At 45.1% G+C, this 20,486-nt stretch overlaps 2 protein-coding genes across 2 annotated transcripts in view; one reads left to right on the plus strand and one right to left on the minus strand.

The window, feature by feature from the left end:
• Positions 1–504: 504 nt before the first annotated feature.
• Positions 505–10,450, plus strand: LOC149331884 (uncharacterized). Its single transcript, XM_089555588.1, has 5 exons — positions 505–581; positions 3,313–3,430; positions 5,939–6,106; positions 8,033–8,164; positions 10,280–10,450. The coding sequence occupies exons 1-5, from the start codon at positions 505–507 to the stop codon at positions 10,448–10,450; spliced, it is 666 nt and encodes a 221-aa protein (XP_089411714.1).
• A 4,036-nt stretch (positions 10,451–14,486) lies between these two features.
• The window catches only part of LOC149331885 (uncharacterized), a 30,151-nt gene continuing 24,151 nt past the window's right edge, over positions 14,487–20,486 (minus strand). The window contains exons 10-11 of the mRNA XM_089557429.1: positions 19,581–19,712; positions 14,487–14,654 (exon numbers count right to left, since the gene is read on the minus strand). Of these exons, the coding sequence (XP_089413555.1) occupies positions 14,487–14,654; positions 19,581–19,712 (300 nt within the window). The remainder of the gene's footprint in view (positions 14,655–19,580; positions 19,713–20,486) is intronic.

Raw genomic sequence — 20,486 nt, forward strand, 5'->3', positions numbered from 1 at the left:
ACACTGGCGAACATATTGTCTTGAAGTCAGAAACCGAACGTATCCCGGCCAAAAACTGAACTGAAAATTTTCTGAAAGCACGCAAAGAGGTTTTCTTGGAGCATTTTGGCGCCTGCATCTGTTGTAAGGATCGACATTCATCTCATAACGATAAAAATCTACAATGCCAGTGCTTTTTGTAGCATTGCACATTTTTCGCTTTGCGAAGACAGAACTGACTCTGTCGTGGCGCTAACAGCGGCGTAAAACCGCAATATTTTTGCTTTGTGCTAGGATTTAAAAAAAAAAGTTTGTTGTATTTTGATACCACTCCTGCTTGGTTCTGGAGTGGTAACAGCTTTTAATTAGGTATTTTTAGATCGCAGGCACCCTATTTTCTGCTTTATATGCCCGTCCTGCAGGTATTCGTTTTAAAGTAGTGCGGTGTCTCGAAGTAAACAATGACATTTTCATTTCCAGGGATTTCGAAAAATCTTGGGAGACGACAGAGCAAAGCACAAATTAATGTTCGCCGTTGGATACTTCAGCTATGAAGGCAACGCTTGGGGCCAGCTCCGATACATCGCCGAGAACACATCCTCGTGAGTGTGACGCAGTTCGGCAGAGGGTCAGAAATATTTCTAGAATCTGCAAAGCAGAAGACGAAGGAATTGACTGTTGGGCTAAAATGAGCTGAGGGTTTCTCTTCTTTGTGAACGAGCTACAAATCTAACAAGTTGTATAACAATTCAACATTTAGCCTCGCTGGGCGAACTCACAGCGAACGCATTATTCCTTGGAATGTGCATGGTGTAAGCTAGAAATCATTCAGTGATGGCTAGCCGTATGCATTTCGATGGAAAGTAGACATGTGATGCTGTGACGTCACAAAGTTGCTGTTCTTGCCTTAAGAGGAAGGGATTCATATTTGTCTGATGGCGGCCTCGATATATTTGACAAGGGTTGAGGGTTCAACAAGTTCATGCTTCATAATTCCTTGCCTACACCCCAAATCTAACCGCTTTCATAACTTCTGCTCTACGACACTGCCACACTGCGGCGACTGGGGGAAAATGCGGTGCGAAGTAAATAGAGCTTCCTGGAAGATAACTGCGCTTTAATAAGGGGCTGCCGCATTATGACTGCCAGCGCTCAAATGAAGCTGATTAATAGGATGCATTTTGTCGTTCTTCACAACATAGTAATGCCGTTACAGAGGAGACGCGTTTTGTCTCAGAAGCTGCAATGTTCTTTAGCTATAAAGTGGTCGCGGGGATACTAGAATGTTAGCTGCTTTCCAGATTTAGAAATCCCGTGGCTACCCTAAGACCCAGGATGAAGACCCAACGTCGGTGTTTGTGTACTTGTGTTCCTGTTTCGAGCTCACATCATTCAATCGCAACGCGTTGCTACTCTGATAGAAACTGTCAAAGCTTCTTTATCATGTAGTGATTAGAAAATACTGCCCGAATGAAACGCATCGGAGTAGAATGGCTAAGTTTCACGGAAGCAGCGCCCGCCTGATCTCGCACTTTCCCGTGTTTTTCCTGGTCTTCCTACGTGGTGTTTATAAAGCCGATGCATACGATAGAATAGAAAGCAATATGCCGCGGACTGTACACACACTGTTGAGAAGGCTGGAGTATAGGATATCTTGGTCTTCTAGGTGAGACTGAAGAAAAGCAGTGGCTCAAAACGGTGATAATGTCAAAGAATGCAAGGGCCTCTGAGCACACTTTATTTAGAAAATTAGAAATAAATTGTACTCGACTCCAGATCGTAGAGTCGGGTGATAACAAATCTGCCCGCAAGATTTAGCGTTTCGCCTGCATTGAGCTGTCGGCACTGTGGTCTTCTAATTGAACTCGAATCAGATCTCCACAGCCGCCAAGACGACGAGGGTGATTGTGGAGAACATTTGAGATTCATATTTGCCTAAGATTGTGATTACAGAAAAAAAAAGTTTCAGTTGCCAGGGACGCAAAACAGGTATTCAGTTAAAGAAGACGTCCTGCGTAAGCAATCAAGTTTCAGTAGCCTGTGTTCCTACGTGTTACAGTGATGGAAAAAAAGCAATTTTGATCTTGCCTTGGGTTAAGTTATTGTTCTGTATGCTTACATCGTTCAATCTTTTTGATTTTCACAAATTGTCTCACTTGATAATTCTGCCATATGGAGATAATGTGCTCTGTCTGAAATGGTGTATAAAATAAGTGTATACCCCTTCTTTTTTCTTCTTGTCCCGGTACGTTAGGAAATATGGAGCTCTGGGAGTTGAGAATTCCTTTGCCACGTTTTTCTGCCGTGTATTTGTGGTTAAACTTCGTATTCGACGACAATCATTTACGGGCACCGCAGAATGTACCTCACGTTCAATATAGAAAGTGACTTGCCTGGGAAGTTCATTGCTTAAGATTTCATCCTGGGGAGCACCAGACGTCGGAATGGAAACCCGCTCGCGACGGCCGCTTTTGAAGCTGGCGAAATGCGAATACGCTCATCTGTCGTGTTATTACAGCTCGTGCTAGGAGACTGCAGGTGTTGAGAAATATTCGGAGGCTGCCTACAGCTCTATACACGAGTTCCACTTTACGTGCCTCGTCAATCATGTCATTATGTTACACAACGATATAAACACATCTTACCATCCTTCAGGTAATTGCACTTATGCTAATTAGAGCATCCAACGAGACCGCGGAACTCGCGCCAGCACCCAGGGAATACTCTGCCCTACTACAAAACTATTGAGGCAGAATAATGCAATATCCCCCACCGCACAAATATCTCAGCAGAGAGGAAGCTGTGACTTGGAGACAATTACAAACAGGCTGTTTCCCAAACCTACATATACTAAATAAAATTCACCCTATGATATACGCGGACATAGGTCCCTGATGCGAAGAAAAACCTACTATATACCACATCACATGGGCCTGCCAAAACATACACGTGGTCCCCAAAATACAAAACCCGAATGCGGAGCAGTGGGAGACTGCTGTCCAGCGACTGCTGTGAAGACCAACAGGGTCTGGTACAGCGAGCTCAACGGGCGGCAGTGGCCAGCGGAGCCCTGGACTGATGGCAACCGACCATTGATTAGAGGCGGACGACTTCCACAGAGAAGGCTCCTGGGGGTAGAACCAAGACGTCTCTGAAGATGCCCCCAAACCGCAGGAAAAGCATTAGTAGAACTAAAGTTTTCCCTTCCTTCTTCCAATGGTGGTTCTAAAACGTGTACCTCTGTTTGACTTAGCCGCTTGTGCCTTATATGCTTCGCCTGTCATAATTATTTCACTGTTTTTTATTTGGTTGTTTTGTTCCTGTCGGCTGCAGGGATGAAGTTGACATCGTAGTGATAATAACCTCCGTGTTGACAATACCAAGCAAAGAGGCGTGCATCGCTCTACCTGCCAACGCCCTGAGGAGTCCGAACGAGAAAACGCCTGTCATGGTGAGCAATACCACCAAAGGCCGCGTAATTTAGTTTTGTTCTCGGTTTATCGTTCACTTCTGACTAGGCGCCAGCCAGTTATCAATCTCATTCAGTAACTACATAACGAAAACTGAACCGAAACTGATGGAACCTAGCTTTTTGAAACAACGTTTGCCATTCATATCAAAACGTAAATTTACATCTGAATATCGTGTGACATACCCACAGACCCAGCAACACAGGTCTGATTTACGTATAACACATACATTGTTCACACAAAGAGTGGAGTGGCTTGGAAACAGTACCCTCGAAACATGAGCAATCCTCAGATCAGGACCTGGGAAAACGTGGAAAAGCCTGTTTCTTTCTCCATGCACATGACGCTGTAAAGCCAAAAAAGGACATCATTACAGGCCTCATAGGCTATCAGATGACTTTCTCCCTGTTTAAATAATTAGCACTAACTGTCTTTGCTCATTAGACTACACCGTAGTTGCTTTAGCAACAGGGCTAGATTTGTCTCAAACGAATAAATAACTTGCTTGTAACTTCTAACAGAATACAAATAAACCGTCGAGTTCACTCTATGTACAAAATTAACTAAGTGAGACGCCGACGCGTTCAGTACTGACAAGATTTGTCTAGATATATCTGCATTTTCTTTTAGCATTATGTGTCGACGTCTACAAACATTCACGGAAGTATCCAAAGCTCTAGGCATGGCGTGGTGAGGTGCATTGCTTGCATGCTGTGCAGCATAGCCAGTAGGTCGCGATTCACACCGGGGAAAAACTCGCGAAATCAGCCTTGCCACCTTTTATAGTCATTGTACCGTCCACATGCCTAAAGCACTGCAAAGATAGATGAGACTAGCAGGATATATAGAACGAAACACTCGACATGAAGGCATTAGTCCTCAATGAAGGAACATCTACATATGCAAGACGAAGCACGTGCCATTTGCTAATAACCATGCGTCTTATTAACCCCGGCAATGCTTAAAATCACTGTTTATTATACAGTTATTATTTTTAAGCGCTTTCACCTGTAAATATTTTTTTCTTCTGGTCCTCTCTTGTGTTCGTCTTGGTTGCGCTACTCTTTTCTTACAACATGCACCATCTAGCCCAACAAAAAGTTCTTCTAAATCACAACATGCATTATGAGTAAAGAAACAAATAATAAATCAATACCTAGCAAGTGAGTAGATATATAAGGCGTCCAAATTTTATGTTCCTTGGTCATGTTTTTCATTCTTTGTTCTTTGAAATATGTTTTGTGTTCCGCAGTGTGACCTCCTGCTTACTAACTTTATTAACTGACAAACCATCCGTAACATTTATCTAATATGGTTAAATATTGAAGTATAATTATTTACCTTTCTAATTATTGGCTTTAAGATTCCATTTATTGGCTTGAGGAACAAAATGTCAGTACAGAAGTCTCGGAAAACAGCTAGCAGCAGTGTTTCCATCAACGTATCGTTTACTTATTTTTATTTATTGGCATTTTAAAAAGCTATCACGTGACCATCTTCTGGATCTTACCTCTGTCGCTGTGCGCTCGCAAAACCTCATTTTGTTCCGTGAGACGTGTCTCGGTGCATTTTAGTGGCACCATTGCCGCTCGGAAACTGATTCTTAACAGTGCGATTTCTTGTTTAAAAGTACTAAAAGTTGTATTACGTAAACGGTAGCTTGGTGAAACATTTCAATCAGCTGTTTTGTTGTTCGTCTTGATGGTTAGATTTAGCTGGGATGCCATATACAGAATCAAGGCTGCAACCGTTCAAATCACGTCATTTTTTGTTGCGGAAAACAATGTTTCAAACATAAAAAGTCGTTCCTCACGACACCTTCTGTTTTGTTTCACGGCTGAAGAAGTTAAGGAAGGGAATTATGTGCGCGCCTATTAGTTATTCGACCTGATGACTAGCTTGCATATGCATGACAGTCATCAGTACGCATAATGTCTATGAAGGTTGAGGTTTTTCTTTTGCCTAAACGATTCACTCTACATTAAGAGGGTCCCCGAACTAGTCCCTGTATCACTAACAAGAAACGGCCAAGCGGCTGCGCTGTGTGATGCAAGCGACGTTTCTCGGAAAGAATATATCTGGCCGAGCAAGAGGAGTCCAACAATTAAGTCCAACTGAGGGCACTACTTCTACGCACTCTTGATCTACAATATGTGCCTCCACGAACAACGCTTTGCTGTTGGAGTGTTCTCAGTAGATTCCATGGAAACCTTATTGAGAGCAGATTCGCAGCGGCTTAGTGCTCGCACTGGCACGTCACGTTTTCTGGTCGTCTTATGCAGTATTAAGTCACACTGATACCGCAGACGAACGTCAGAAATTGTGGGGGGGATTAGTTTTGCCCTATGGCACATGAGAGCTATTACGGCCCCATTTAATCTACGGACGCCAGCTGGGCTCTCTCCCAAAGTAATCTGTACCGCACTCCGTCAAATGCTGCTGCGTCGATCTCCTCAGGTGGTGTTTGAAAGTGTGTGTGAATTCAACAGGACAAGGCTTTGCCGATGGCCCTGAACGACTTCGGGCCGCGTAGTCTCACCGTGGCTTTCTCCCTCCAAATGGGCGTGACCACGTACTTCATGAAGACCCGCCACGACTCTCCGTTCGTCGCCCTCTACAAGGAGTGCATGGGCATGGTCGTCTCAGACTACTCGCAGGCAGGTGCCACTTGGTCTCTTTGTTTGGGAGGGCACGGCGCACTCTCTTGAATGCCTTCAAATGGGGGACAGCGAGGCAAGAATCACAAAGTTTCTTCGAGTTTAACTCAGCATCCGAAATATATCTCTGAACGAGGTACCTATTTTTATTGGAAGAAGGCAATTTTATTGCTGTCCGAGTAAAAACTAGCAATGAAATTTGAAATCACATTAAGGACAGCATAACAGTGACCTGCGGAAATGAAAACGGCAGGAATGACTTCGACAAATAAAATTGTGACATAAATAACAGAAGCCAACAGCCATCGAAACCAAGGAGCACCAGAAATGTCTTTTTATTTTTTGAATTTTGTAGTTTTCATCAATTGAGAGAATAATAAAAGTAGAAGAAACACAACCACATGCTGCCGGTGGGATCCGAACCCACGATCTCCAAATTTCGCGTCTGGTGCTCTACCAGCTAAGCTACGGCGACGGCTGTCCATTCTGCTGCTTTCGGGGGTATATATATATATATATATATATATATATATGTAGTGTAAGCGAAACTTGACAGTGTTCAGCAGCGCCACCTTCTTCCATAGCGGCGGACGTCGTACGTCATGCATTACTCGTAGTGCCACGTAGGAAGTGTGGCATTCGGCATCAGAAGTGGCACTTGGATAAGAGAACAAACTTGTGCCGGAAGGACTCTGTATCGCCCTGCCAAGAGCAGCCGTTTTAATCTTTACTAAGTTACCGAGCTCGCCCTACAACACATACATTAGTGGCTACGGAGTGTTCGAGCAGCGGAGGGGATATAGGGGAGGGACGCACGAAGAAATTGGTCGTGGTCGTTGCACTTGAATGATGCAGGGAACAGAACTCATTAATATACTGTGGCCTCAGTTTGTTGCGCGAATATTCCGAATCGTGCTATTCGTAAGTGAACTGACGATTTTTATTACATCGGCCGGAAGAATTCGTTTTGCCACATTTGTGTTATTTACTTGATCATCCAGTAGCTGACGCGGCCCATGCACAGCAGTCCTTAAAATTGGGTGGCGCCCCTAGCCGCAACTACCTTGTACTACTAGGAGTTCCACATTGTACAAATTGTGCTACCTTGTTCGGCTCCCCGCATTAATCAGTAATACGGGATATAGAGTACGCGGTTGGGGCACCTTGTCCACTACCTAGAGGGTGCCATACAACACGTCCTACAAACTTGAACCCTGCTTTACACTCATTCTTCAGCTTGATAGAAGCGAAACCAAGGCGGTCAGCTTGGGCTTCTTAGCCATGTTTTTGTACGAGTGAACAAGACAGCGAACGGGAAAGAATGCAAAAATTGCCGCTGTATTGTATACCTCTCCTTCGACTATTGACATCCCAGTGCGTCAATTTTCTTGTGGGCTTTCATTTGTGGGCCTTTCGGCGTCGTTTTGGAGCTTTGTTATTGCTAAGGTTTTGTAGTAATATAGAGAACACACCGCCATAGGCATTCCCAGGGTAAGCGTACTTGAGGCTAGCTCATAGACATTTGTTCCTCTTACAGCGTTAGTGCTGTCTCGATTACGTCAAATTGGCCGACATCCTTCAGCACGACGCAGCGGATGTAATAACGTTTGAGCAAAGACAAAGGTAACGAGACACGCGCTTGCGCTGACTAGTAACCAAATGATTGAATGTACCGCTTGAGGCAGTATATGAAGTAGTCATGGTGAGGGAAAAAAACAAATAAAACAGAACTAGAAGCAATTATTCAGCGTCACTATCTCCATGCGCCATGTATCTCCATGTACCAACTCGCCCGTATCAACTGTCTTTTGGGATGTTTAAGATTCCTTGAGACGGGCATTACTCTTGTTTTAACAATTAATGAAGTCTGTGTAAGCGAGTGTCACCGACCGCTTCTTTCATTTCACGGCCGTTCTCCTCTTCTAGGCATGTCAGACTGGCATGGCACTACTTCATAGCGAGAAAATCGCGGCTGGACTAAGCCTTCCACAGTGGTTCCAGATATATAACAAAACTGTTTTCCAGTCGTACGACACATTGGACTTCATGAAAGATAAAGTACGCGCATGCTCTTTTTATGTACCATATTTCTTATCCCCCTACGTCACAGCTGCCTGTTAATGGCTACTACTAGGCTATGCGCGTCAAGTAATTTATAAAGCCGTTTTTTTTGTGACTAAGCAAATACTATTTTTGTTTATATTTTCAATGGCTCCATTGCGAGATAGTAATATTGAAAGTGGTAGTGGGTAAACTGTATCACACAGTACTGAGAGCACGAGGGCAAACATAAAACTCAAGAGCTACAGCACCTCGCGTAACAAATCAGGTAACAAAGGCTGCAAGCGGACTTCAGTGGAGCACGAAACAATGCCAGCGGCTAACCTCTTCCAATCGCTGATCATGAACAGAAATTAAGAGCGCTGAAAACTACTTTAACGCTTCTCCGACGGGGTTTGCAGCAGTACTAATTTGCCTGGATAAAACCTCAAGTGGGCACAAATACAAGTATTCTGAAATGAAGGTATTTCATCTGCTTGTAAAAGAGGTACAGTGGTGAGCAGCCTTGTCTACAGCGCTCGGGCGGTGCACTTCCTTGCAAACAAATCCAGATTTTGTGGCAGCCTCTAGGGTCCAGCTGCAAGGCTTGCACGGAATTAGCACCAGATAGCCTCGTAAACAAAGCAGGCACCAAAACTTTGCCCTGTAATGAGGGGCTGCTCTCTAATTTCGGTTTTTGTTACCAAGTGCGCACTGCTCAAGCGCTCTAGACAAAGCTGCTCACCACTGTACTAACCGAAAGTGTCCTATAGATTTGTCTTACTGGTTAACACAAATTAACTGGACGTTTACCGTTGCCGTAAGATGATTTGGTTTGGTTTATGGGGTTTAACGTCCCAAAGGGACTAAGGCTATGAGAGACGCCGTAGTAGAGGGCTCCGGAAATTTAGACCACGTGGGGTTCTTTAACGTGCACTGACATCGCACAGTACACGGGCCTCTAGAATTTCTCCTCCAAAGAAATTCAACCGCCGCGGCCGGGATCGAACCCGCGTCTTTCGCGGTAAGATGAATTTGAAACACAACTATGTAGAGCCAAATGGCTATGCCAGTTAATTACATCGGTGCAGCGGTATCGTTTCCTAATTAAGGCTGGTGGAGGAGTCGGCTGCTGTTAGGAATAAAAGTGAGCATAGATGTCTCGCACAGTAACGTGATATTAACTGTATATCCATTCATGCGCGAGAGACGCAGCGACGACGAAAACGGAGGGGAGGGGGATGAAAAAGGGAATCTCTTGATATCATCGGTATGTATCTTCTTCGTGTTCGGACCGATCGATGACCTTCATTGCAGCTAATCAACGGAGTGAATTGTCACGGCGTCATATATTATAACAATGAAGCAGCATAAACAGTAAACGCCAGCTCTAAAGTTTTATTCCGCACAAGTTTTTAAAAAGCAAACATACGAGCGTTGTCCCAGTTTTTCCTTCGTCCCTCTTTAGCTAGCGCTGTCCTCTTTAAAGATGCAGTATCGATTAGCTCAATGGTCAGTATTGATACACGCCAATTTCGAAGTTTGACAGTTTTGGCGCATATCGAAGAAATACGGAAATTATAAGGGTCAAAAACAGCGCAGATTCATTCCAAAATAGGCTTTACGTGGGTGAAACACAGGATTAGCACCCTCTATGCGCACTTTTTAAAGTGGTGTTTCAATATATATTTCGTGCATTACGAGGAATCTGACTGTTTGGTGCTGTTTTCGAGAGATATGTTTAAGACTTGTCATTTTTATAATCATTCGCTACTTCGCTCAACTACTACGCTTCTCGCCTATTCATTTGTGGAGTGAATGCAGGAGGGTCCTTTCAAGTGGCAATGAGTCCTTCAGCGTCGGTGCTTCAAGTTCTAGGAGAAATAGGATATTATTTGATCAATGGGCAGCTAATTTTTTCATGAAAATTAGACAAACTTTCATAACTTCCTGATGTCTGGCTTCTGTGATACGGCTGGGTGCTGCGTGTAAATGCAGGGAGGGGTGCAATAAACCTCAGTTGATAGTTGGCGCCTGTCCTGTTGCTTCACGTTCCTTATTGTGCTCATGCCATTTGCACCTTTCTGTTCCAAACATTTCGTAACGAGTTATTGCCTTCGCGTCTTCTTGCAGGCCACATTTGTCATGAACACGCCGAACAGGCGGGAAAACTTTACGTGGTTTCTCTTCAACGTGCACCTGACGGACAACACCGGGTGGTGCTTCAAACAAGGCTCTTTCGAACGCGTGAAGGGATTCAAGGATTTCTACGTCGCAGAATGGCAGAAGACTTCCAAGGGATAAGAGAGATGGCTACTGTTCACAGTGTCTGGAACTCCTACGGTTGTTTACATTATGTATCTCCCCTCACACTCTACACTAAGTGGCTTCTGTGGTCTGAGTATGTTGCGTTCAGTGTTCAAGCAGAGGCCTGCAGAATAAAATATATATAATAAATGAAAGATCAGTATTGCACCTCAAATATACGAGGCATGTCCGAAACGATCGAAGAGTCAGCATATGCATGGAGGATGTTTATTTGGCAAACATTTACCGTAAATCAACTAAAATTTCATTAGTTTACTTTTAACACATCCACCGCCATTATGAAAGCGCCTCTTTAAACTGGGAGCCACGTTTTTTTTTATACCGTGATTATGGAAGTCTCCCGCCTGGTGCTTTAACCACGTCATTACTTGTTTTGTCCAGACTTATTTAATGGCCAACCGTCGCCCGTCAAGATGTTTATTCAGAAACAAAGCAAAAAGGAAAAATCACTGGGTGCCGGTCATACAGCGCATGCTCCCTCTCTCTTAAATACAGTCACAGGCTATAGGCAGTGGTCCGTGCAGAGTGTAACCAAGCGTTGCAGCGAAGCAGACGTACGCTGCTTCTCATGTGTGCCCTCCATTGATTGTCAAAGGACAACTGTCGCTCTTCTACGCTCCTTAAAGAGTTCATAGAATTCCCTTATCATCACATGCCTTATCTAACTTGGATTTTCTTTAGACCCTGGGTGAAAACAGACGGCGGCCACATCAATTTATGAAGACCCGTTCCGTCTCCCGAGAATTCACGGCACCTATTGGCCACATTCCGACTATCAATAAGTTCGCCATAAACTGCACGAACCTGTCCGTGAACCTTAGCCGATGAGAATCTGGGATAGAATATTTCCTAAGCATCCAATTCGGCCAGGTGCTGGTGGCGGAGCACTGCAAACTACAGGAGAAAGCCATCTTTTAACAAGCTTTCGAACTTTCGGTCAGCGCACATTGCGCTCTTACTTTCCGGACACGTCCATTACTCGAGCGCACAGGCATGTTTTTCTTATCTTTGGGAGCGCATGGCTGTGTATTTGATGTTTAGTTGTTGTCCGCTTGCCGGCATTCAACGTGCACCTGGCTCCAAATGGGCGGATGTGACGTCACCTCTAGCAGTACCAGCACCGCGCAGAGAACGCGTGTCCTCTACTGAGAAGGAAAACACGAATTCTTATTGCTCCTGTGCCGCAACGTGTCAGTGCTGGGTCTGGCATACTAGCTTTCAACACTCTAAATAAATTTAACACCTGGCATTATACAGCACGTGAATCATCTACCATTACTCCTTGGTGAGGGTTACCTTTTATGTCACGGTTAAGGTTATAGGTTTTCTCTTCTTCGAAGTACACGAGATTTTGTGGAGCACACGCAGCATCAGCCTCATCTTGACTACGGTGAACAGAGAAGTCAAGAACAAGAGAGCAACTGAACTTTGCACAAAAAAGTGGTACGACTTTATTGTTATTAAATGAAGTAGAGGTGCGAAAGCATGTGTTTTTTGCCTGATTAGGCCATGGTTTTACTTTGCGGGGTCCTCGGCACGTCTGGCGACAATATTAGACTCAGGTTGAGATCATGGTATGATCGAGATTAAGCTACTTTAGGTTTTGTGAAGGTCCCCCTCAAAATCGCTCTCCCATTGACTACAGCTGGCGCGACGCTCCTCCGAACTTACCCGAGTTACTCAGAGGCTTCACACGAAATTCTTAGTTGGAACCGTGTTAGTAGTGCTTTCGTACCAAAAGATCTAACTGTACTCACAGCACGCGCACACCAAACTAACAATGTTCACTGAGCACTAAGCAACAAAAGCTAACTGAACTCTACCCCGAAGCAGCAAAACTGACTCAATATTTAACAGCTCCATTAGCTGAGTCACGGCTTTGGCATGTACCGGTTTCTAATAAGCGGGCACTTGTACTTCGCACTCCTCGCTTTAATAAAATGAGAATGCAATCCCGCAACACGCTCTTTTATAAACACTTTGGTTTTTGCACGGACACGAACACTATCTTTCGGCGTACCCGCCTGATGCCGAACGAGAATGGCTTCATGACCTTCTAGAATCCAGCGAAACTACTTTTAAGGTATTAAAAGAGAGCTCCGCAAAATCTGCCTGCTATTGACAACCTCACTTCTTATTCTCTTCAGCATAATACCCATTGCTCTGAAAACAGCTGCAATGCAAAAAGTACGGATTAGGCGGCCATCGCTAAATTATTGCTCTAGTTTCATTTCTGCTATCGGCAGCAGGGCAAGTAGCTCTCTGTACGAATAAAACACTTCGCAGTTCAGTGTTTGTTATTTGAGAGATAAAAGTGCGAGCATTCTTCGTGCAGCAGGATGCTTTGTGCCGCTAGTTTTGCGGGCCTGCATCTGCCTACGCGGTGAGGGATAAGGTCTTTGAAAGCGCCAGACGAAAGACTTGTCTTTAAAACTAAATTTGAAATACTGTGTTCCTCGCAATGTCTTGAACCAGGAGTTCATATCTTGAGGAGGCCCGTTACATTCACCCCGATGAACCCGGATGATAACCTGGGCTGTTTGAAAAAGTAGCTTTGTCTTCCCTTGCTCCGGCCAACATGGCTGTCTGCCGTAGAGTTTGAAGCATGGATATATGTATAGCCCATTTCCAGAAGTCCCAGTTCCGGAAAGTGGACTCAGTAGTAAGTACGAGTAAAAAAGGAAGCAAAAAATTAGCTGAGGTTTAGCTCTGGTTAAACCCGGGCAAGTTGCGTAAACAAGCAGCAACTGTTTTGCCCCCCCCCCCCCCCCCTCCCCGTTTCCCTCCCGCTTCCTCTCTCCAAATTCCAACATATGCGTCGAGAGCGCACGACTAGGCGCGCGGCAGCGGCGGCGGCGCAGCGACGGTCCTGCCGCGTGGTGGAGCGCGGCTGAAACGGTTGCTATGGCAACGGCGCTCCATCCGTTTGACCTCGGCCGCCGCCGGGAGCTACGCGACGGCTCGAAGCCTGGCGCAGTATTGCTTACGCAATAAAAAATCCAAGCTTCTGGAGCGTGGTTCCAGACAACGCCAAGGAAATAAGTAGTTGCAAGGACGGCTCACTGCACTCGCTCAATGCCAAAGCTGTGGGCAAAACGGTTCCGGCATTTATAGCACAGATGGTGGCACTCATTATCCAATGGCATGCTTCCAACAAATGGAACCACACTGGGCACACTAATTACTGCTGTTCTAGCCTGACAAAGAAGGACATAGACGATCGTTGAGGCGTCCTTGATGACAGCTTCGTTCGCTTTATCTTAGTGACGCAGAGAGCAAAGAAAAAGTTGGTGTTGCCATTACCACTGGCCTCAAGTCAATCCCGTGCTTCGGTATACCTTGCGGCAGTAGCGATGCAGCCGTAAAATGAAGAGGACTGAACTGACAGCTATGAAAAGGAAACGCTGCTCGAGTTTGCGCAGTGTGGAGAAAAATACATCACAGTGTAGGCAGTAGCAGGATTCCAAAGCCACGCATGAGAGCGAGCAGTAAAAGCAAGCAGCCAAACCGACCTCTACGGCATAAGAAACTCTGTTTTAACTTGGCTTTGCAGCGTAAGCCAATCTGTCTTGGTGCGCCACAAGATGCAAAAGAACTCTTTGTGGCTGCTTAGGTCAATAAATAAATAAATATGACATTGCTCTGATTGGTTGCTATGAAATAAATGCCACTTGCGCGCTATTACACGCAGAGCGAGCTGGAGAGCACGGGATTACCTGAGACATCACCTGTTGGTCGCATCCCAAAAGCAACGGCGGACCAAATAAGTCACCAATGCCAGCGAAAATATGTATACTTATATATAGCTTTATGGCTTTGACGCTTAGAATTCTGTATAAGAGAACTTCACGGTGGCTGTAAGTTCAGAGTGCAGCGGAACAAACATAGGCGGACTCTGTTTACTTTATGTAATAATATTCATTTCAACCTAGAAAGCAAAACATTAACAGTATGGGTGAAGCATCGAGCTATGTGGAAGCAGGAAGCATTGGAACAGACCGAAGCCTGTCTTTCATTGGTTCAAACGTCGCCATTCCGACGTGTAAAAGTCCCTGAAGCCCTTCAAACGTTCGAAAGGGCCTCCAGTGAGGCAGCGCCCTGTGAGGTCCGTCATGTGCACGTTGAACAGGAACCACGTGAAGTTTGTCCGGATGCCTGGGGTGCTCATGATTACGCCGGCCTGGATGATAGCGAGGCAATAAAAAAAAGTTTTAGCATTCGTTTTAGCTCAAGGACTGAGAGAGTAATGAACAGTACAACGAATGTGTTAATTAATCAGTGCTGCAGCTTTCTGGCCGACTTTCACACAGGAGAGGCTCAGCCACAAATTGGCGCCATAGCACTCTTGCCATTTCTGGACAGTTCCGTCTAGAATCGTGACATCTGGGAAGGAATCTTTTTTTTCCGGCGCACGTCAAAACAAACTGCATAGGTATGAACAGCTGTTGACTGATGCGCATTGAATTAACTTTCACCTATCACGTTGCAAAGGCTGGGCGTCTCCTGCACAACCCTTTGTGCAATATGAGCTGGGTGTCTGCTAGGAGGGACAACTCAAGATAACTTTCACTATTGCACCCGGTCTTTAATAATTCCTTGAGGCTAAGCCTGTTGAAGGGCAAAGCGTGCAGAAGAGCAAGTGTGCGGCTGAGTAATACTCGCGGAATAATCCTTGGTTGTGGGCTTCTTTAAATAACGGAAGAAGCTTCTCGTGTTCTGCTAGGCGATGTGACAGGAAGTGGGAAGCGCTGTACGCGACATTCATGACAGCTTGTGAGATAGAACGGCGGACAGAACCAGGGAGGTTTAATATTGTTCAACTTAAACTCTTCGCACGCAAGGAGTAAACAGTATAGCGTGTGTTTCACCTACAGACCTCTGAGATTTAAAAAAATAGGCTTTTTGAGTTACAACAGCACTTTTATCCGCAAAGCATTGTCAGGGATGTAGTACATCAGGATACAGCTCAGACGTGCTAACTAGTGCATTGCCTAACTAATACTGAGCAGTTATCATTATAACTAATACCGTTCCCTTCCTTATTTATTGAGAGGTCTGTTGCACATCGCAAGCAATATACAAATCAGTCTTTAGAATTTCTCAAGCGCTGTTAAGCTCGGTGCTGCGAAACAAATTTTGATAAATCTCGCTAAAAGAAATTTATTTTCTAGAAGCTTGTAAACAAAGCAATACCTCAAGGGTGCGCTGCTCATCGAAATAGCGAAAATAAACTTGCTTTCGAAAAACTTTTCGGGCAACTGCACCGAGGGTAACTGTGTTTTCGAAATGCTAAGAACTGATATAGATTCAACAAAGAACATTCGACAGAGGTCTGCGTGTTTAGCAAAACCAAGAACTTCCCCGAAAGAATGAAGCAGCACAAAGTGGATGGCAAACAAGTGAACAGGTAACGAAGCGCGGTGGAGGAACACTGCCAGGCATGCGACCACAAAATTGGTTTATGGGGTTTAACGTCCCAAAGCGACTAAGGCTATGAGGTGCGCCGTAGTGGAGGGCTCCGAATGGTTTATGGGGTTTAACGTCCCAAAGCGACTAAGGCTATCAGATACGCCGTAGTGGAGGGCTCCGGAAATTTCGACCACTTGGGGTTCTTGAAGGTGCACTGGCATCGCACAGTACACGGGTCTCTAGAATTTCTCCTCCAAAGAAATTCAACCGCCGCGGCCGGGATCGAACCCGCGTCTTTCGGGTCAGCAGCCGAGCACCATTACCACTTAGCCACCGCGGCGGCTACGACCACAAGATTAACTTCGAGGGAACTATTGTGCTGGACACTGAGCGCGCCCACGCGGAAGGCTCTTACTTGACCCGTGGGTACTCAGCAAACGCGGGGAAATGTTAGACACTTCCTAGGAACCCTGCTCCCCTCTTCCATTCCCGGTCTAGGGTCAGTGACCCCGTGGCTGACGAAATGAGGGCTTAGAAATGGATGCTGCAACTCGCTCGTAGTCACACTTGATGAAGGAACCGAGCAAGCTTTGAAACGTCCTGTTTTTCGTTGTTTGAGTGGCATTCTTTCTAACATAAATTTGAAACTCGTATGGATGTTACCACAGGTGTGTTTCAGGCCTTTCAATAAAAGGGGGACAAACGCTAATTTTTAAAATGATAACGCCTAAGAGTTATCTAACCAACCATTTATTCAACAGTTCTGAAAAGTATCCTGAAGTGCTACACCACAGACAATGATATGCTGGAACAAGCACTCTTCTAGCTAAAAAAAAACCATGTTTAAAAATTACAGAACGTTTTGGGTGATACACATAATATAGAATGACACAGTTTTAGCTTATTTATTGTCCTTCCGTGACAAGATAAGCACCAAACGGGTTAAAGCAACACTGAAGATACTGTAGAGTTGCCTGTTACAATAGACTGACGCATTCTAACAACAGAAACGAAAGTTCCGTTGAAAATGAAGCCTTTACATATTATAAAAGGCCGTCAAATGAAATCCACTGGTCGCCACCAGTAGCTAAGTTCGAAAATGGACTTCACTGCGTCGCAAGAGTTTTTGATGCGCGAGCCACAAAGGCATGGCAAAACTGGCATTCGCTTAGCTTTTAACTGCTATGTGCTATTCGATGTAACTGTCACACGCTTGATCAAGCTCTGGAAAACTTTTAATGTGATTATTTCGGCAAATAATTCAGTACTTGGTGCCGGAGAAACATAAACATAGTGTATCACCCTCCTTTAGTTGCGCTCAAAACGTGACAGCAAGTAAAAGAGGAGCATAAAGACGGCGGCAGGCATTGACACGTGACGCCACGGCACTGCACGGCACAGAGTCATTTATTACTGATAATAAAACTTAAGAGTCGTCCTCAGTGTCCATTTATGAGTGCGGATTTCATACGGGATAAACTGAGCTATGTCTGAGTATTCAGAAAGAACAACCAAAGTACGTACAAAATAAAGGGAGGACTCCACGCTGTCAACCTATGCTGAGCGTGCTATCAGTTAAGTGCATGTCGTTGGTGCAGCACAACGCGCAAATAAAAACCGTGCTTCTTTGGTGCCGCTCTAGAACTTCTCATAGAATAGGCGCCTACCTTATATTTTGCTGCAATTTTGCTCTTCGTGCTCTCTCCCCAAAGGCGACCATGAAAACAGCGAACGAAGTTCGTTATTTTTGCGTGCGCGTAGCAAGCGTGCTTTGCATCCTCTGAGCGAGGGCGTATCACTGCGCCGTCCAGTGAACACGGCATATTTAAGCACACATGCTCGTTATTATTTTGAGCAGTACGTATTTAATGAATTGTAAAAAGAAATGAAAGAACAAAGCATCCTTAATCACTTTTTTAAGGTTCCGACTAAGCAGCTCTGATAGTAAAGCCATGTGCCAAAAACGGTACCAGAAAAGCACGACCACTACAAATGCAAAATAAGATCCAAAAATTCATGTTTTTTCCCGATGCTTTCTCAAGTTCCCGCAATTTCTTCACACCCGTATACGACGTTGTGGTGCGTAGGTTTCGCACCGCGAGATTTACACATTAGCTCTTGTCAGGGCGGATTTGTTCGGCATTCCGAATCGGAGGTGGAAGTCAGAAAGGCGGGCATGAAAATGCAGGCCAAGTAATGTGAATAGGTCTTTGCAGCAATGCGATAGAAATTCGATTAAGGGGGAAGTAAAAAATTACGCACGAAGGCAAGTAAGCGAGGCTTCACAACCGCCCTTGCTCGTCGCGATGCTTGCCTGCACCCTGCACGTCACTATGAGTTCTCTTATATTGTCACGTAGTGGTGACTGCAGACCGGTGAACAGGAAAACAGTGAGAATCGCTTCAAAACGAAACTCTTTATTTGGGCTCACTTGCGCCCGCAAAAAACTTAATCACTCGGCGGCGGCGAAGCAACAAGCGTGCTCAGCGGTCGTGGAACAGAATCCCTGCCACTCTCGGCCGTGCTCCTTTTAAAGCTGATAGCGAATTTTCTAGGTAAAGCTTGTAAGGTTACTAGAACACTCTTGAACAACGTAGAGTCGGCTCCACCTGGAGGCGATCAATCGAGATAAATCTAGGCGTGTCTTGCATCACAAAGAAAACGATAAAGCGGCGTGCCAGCAGCTTTGAAGAATGAACAAGCAAACACTACAAACATACGAGGCATTACTCGCCTTTCAAAGAAGCATCGACCCGATGCTTTAGTTCATTATGCGGCCACAAACAACTAAAACAAAATGCGTAAATATAAACACCAACGGTGTAAACACAACGTGCTTTAGCGCGCATAATAGGGCTTTAACCGGACGACATGGACAACTTGTGGTCGTACGCGGCGTCACTGGGATGCAGTCATTTCGTCAGGGATGACTTCATAGCCCAGTTCACCTAGCCGACGAAGAATCTTGTACGGGCCGAAATAGCGGCGCAAAAGTTTGAAATAGTGGCGCAAAAGCTTTGAAGAATACACAAACAAACACTACAAACATTCGGCCGCCGCGGTGGCTCAGTGGCTGTGGTGCTCGGCTGCTGGCCCGAAAGACGCGGGTTCGATCCCGGCCGTGGCGGCTGAATTTCTTTGGAGGAGAAATTCGAGGCTCGTGTACTGTGCGATGTCAGTGCACGTTAAAGAACCCCAGGTGGTCGAAATATCCGGAGCCCTCCACTACGGCGTCTCTCATAGCCTTAGTCGCTTTGGGACGCTAAACCCCATAAACCAAACCAAACAAACATTCGCGGCAATGGTTTGTCAGCCACGTCGTCGGTTTCTATCTGAAGAGACTTCTTTAGGCTGTTATTTTGATTCCGCAATTTGAATTTTGCATCTTTGCTTCACAGTTTCGTTAGTTTCTGCAACTTGCTGTTCGTTACAAAACCTTTGCTTGTCGTTCGCTCCACTCCGCCTATAGGCAACATTTGGTAGAGGTATGCACGAATAAATAGATCAAATTGTTCAGGTACGCGGGGAAGGGGGAGAGATAGGACTTCTTGTTTGAACTACGGATACTTATAGTGATTCCTGGTTCCAGTTGCGTTAACAATGCGAATGTGATGCGACCGGAGTTTTTTTTTTTTTTCGCTTTTAAACTTAGAAGCAAGGCACTAAGGGACGGTGCATAAAGAAAAGAGAAATTCACCTTGTGCATCATGAACGGTAGCGTGTCAAATGTCTCTAAAACAGCTTTGCCGGTGTCGGCGAAGGAGCTGTTGCTGCTGGTTCCGATGGTGATCCGCTCGCTGTGAAGCTCTTGTGGAGTAACGCCACATGCCTGAAAAAAGTGGGGTACGTACGTGACTAAAAGGGAGAGATCACACACATTTTGAAAAAGGGGTTACTGCGCTAAAATACACGGACAAGAAAATCAGAATTGGACAGGACACACATCCTTTCCACTTCTGCTTCGGCTGTCCGTGTTTTAAGGCGCAGAAACCTCCTTTTAAGATGAACATCCACCAACTAGCCAAGCTTGCCGCTCTACGTAACCTACTTTGACTGCGCGCTTCTTGTAGCTGGCTCCCATGACTTTCTCATTGCTCGGAGTCAACGGCGTGCCCGCGTTATAACGTGTATTCGTTACAAACCATTCATCATTGCGTAGGTGGAAAACGATGCCCGCTATAAATCATATGCGATGTTAAAACAACGCTCTGTCATGACAAACTGCGATGACAGCAGCGAACCCTATCCGCATGACGAAAGGCATTTCATGGACCTACATCTTCGCCGATCCAGCCATATCCTCAAGGTACAGTAGGTCACTCGGCATGCGAAGAGTGCGGGTGCACGAGACTGAATGAGCTTTATGACATATCCTAAATTTGCAAATATTAAGCTTTCTTAGTATAATAAAATTTAAATCTTGAAAACGGTGGTGACAGCTGTATCTGTTTTTATATCTGTATTTGTATCTCTTTTATACAAACAAAGCTCTGCCGATAACAAATATACGTTTTTATTTCTTTTGACGAGGTGGAGCAACATTTCTGCACTCCCAAATGCGCGCGTCATAATATTGCTGGTATTCTTTCTCGATGGCGTTGCC

The sequence above is a fragment of the Amblyomma mixtum genome, chromosome 8, assembly GCF_055824585.1.
Source record: "Amblyomma mixtum isolate Tamu chromosome 8, ASM5582458v1, whole genome shotgun sequence".
NCBI lineage: Eukaryota > Metazoa > Arthropoda > Arachnida > Ixodida > Ixodidae > Amblyomma > Amblyomma mixtum.

Excerpts from the sequence above, each read along its gene's own strand:
- LOC149331884 (XM_089555588.1), top strand. The coding sequence starts at position 505 with ATGTTCGCCGTTGGATACTTCAGCTATGAAGGCAACGCTTGGGGCCAG. Across the intron at positions 582-3,312 it reads ATCGCCGAGAACACATCCTC|GGATGAAGTTGACATCGTAG; the intron begins GTGAGTGTGACG and ends TGTCGGCTGCAG. Across the intron at positions 3,431-5,938 it reads ACGAGAAAACGCCTGTCATG|GACAAGGCTTTGCCGATGGC; the intron begins GTGAGCAATACC and ends TGAATTCAACAG.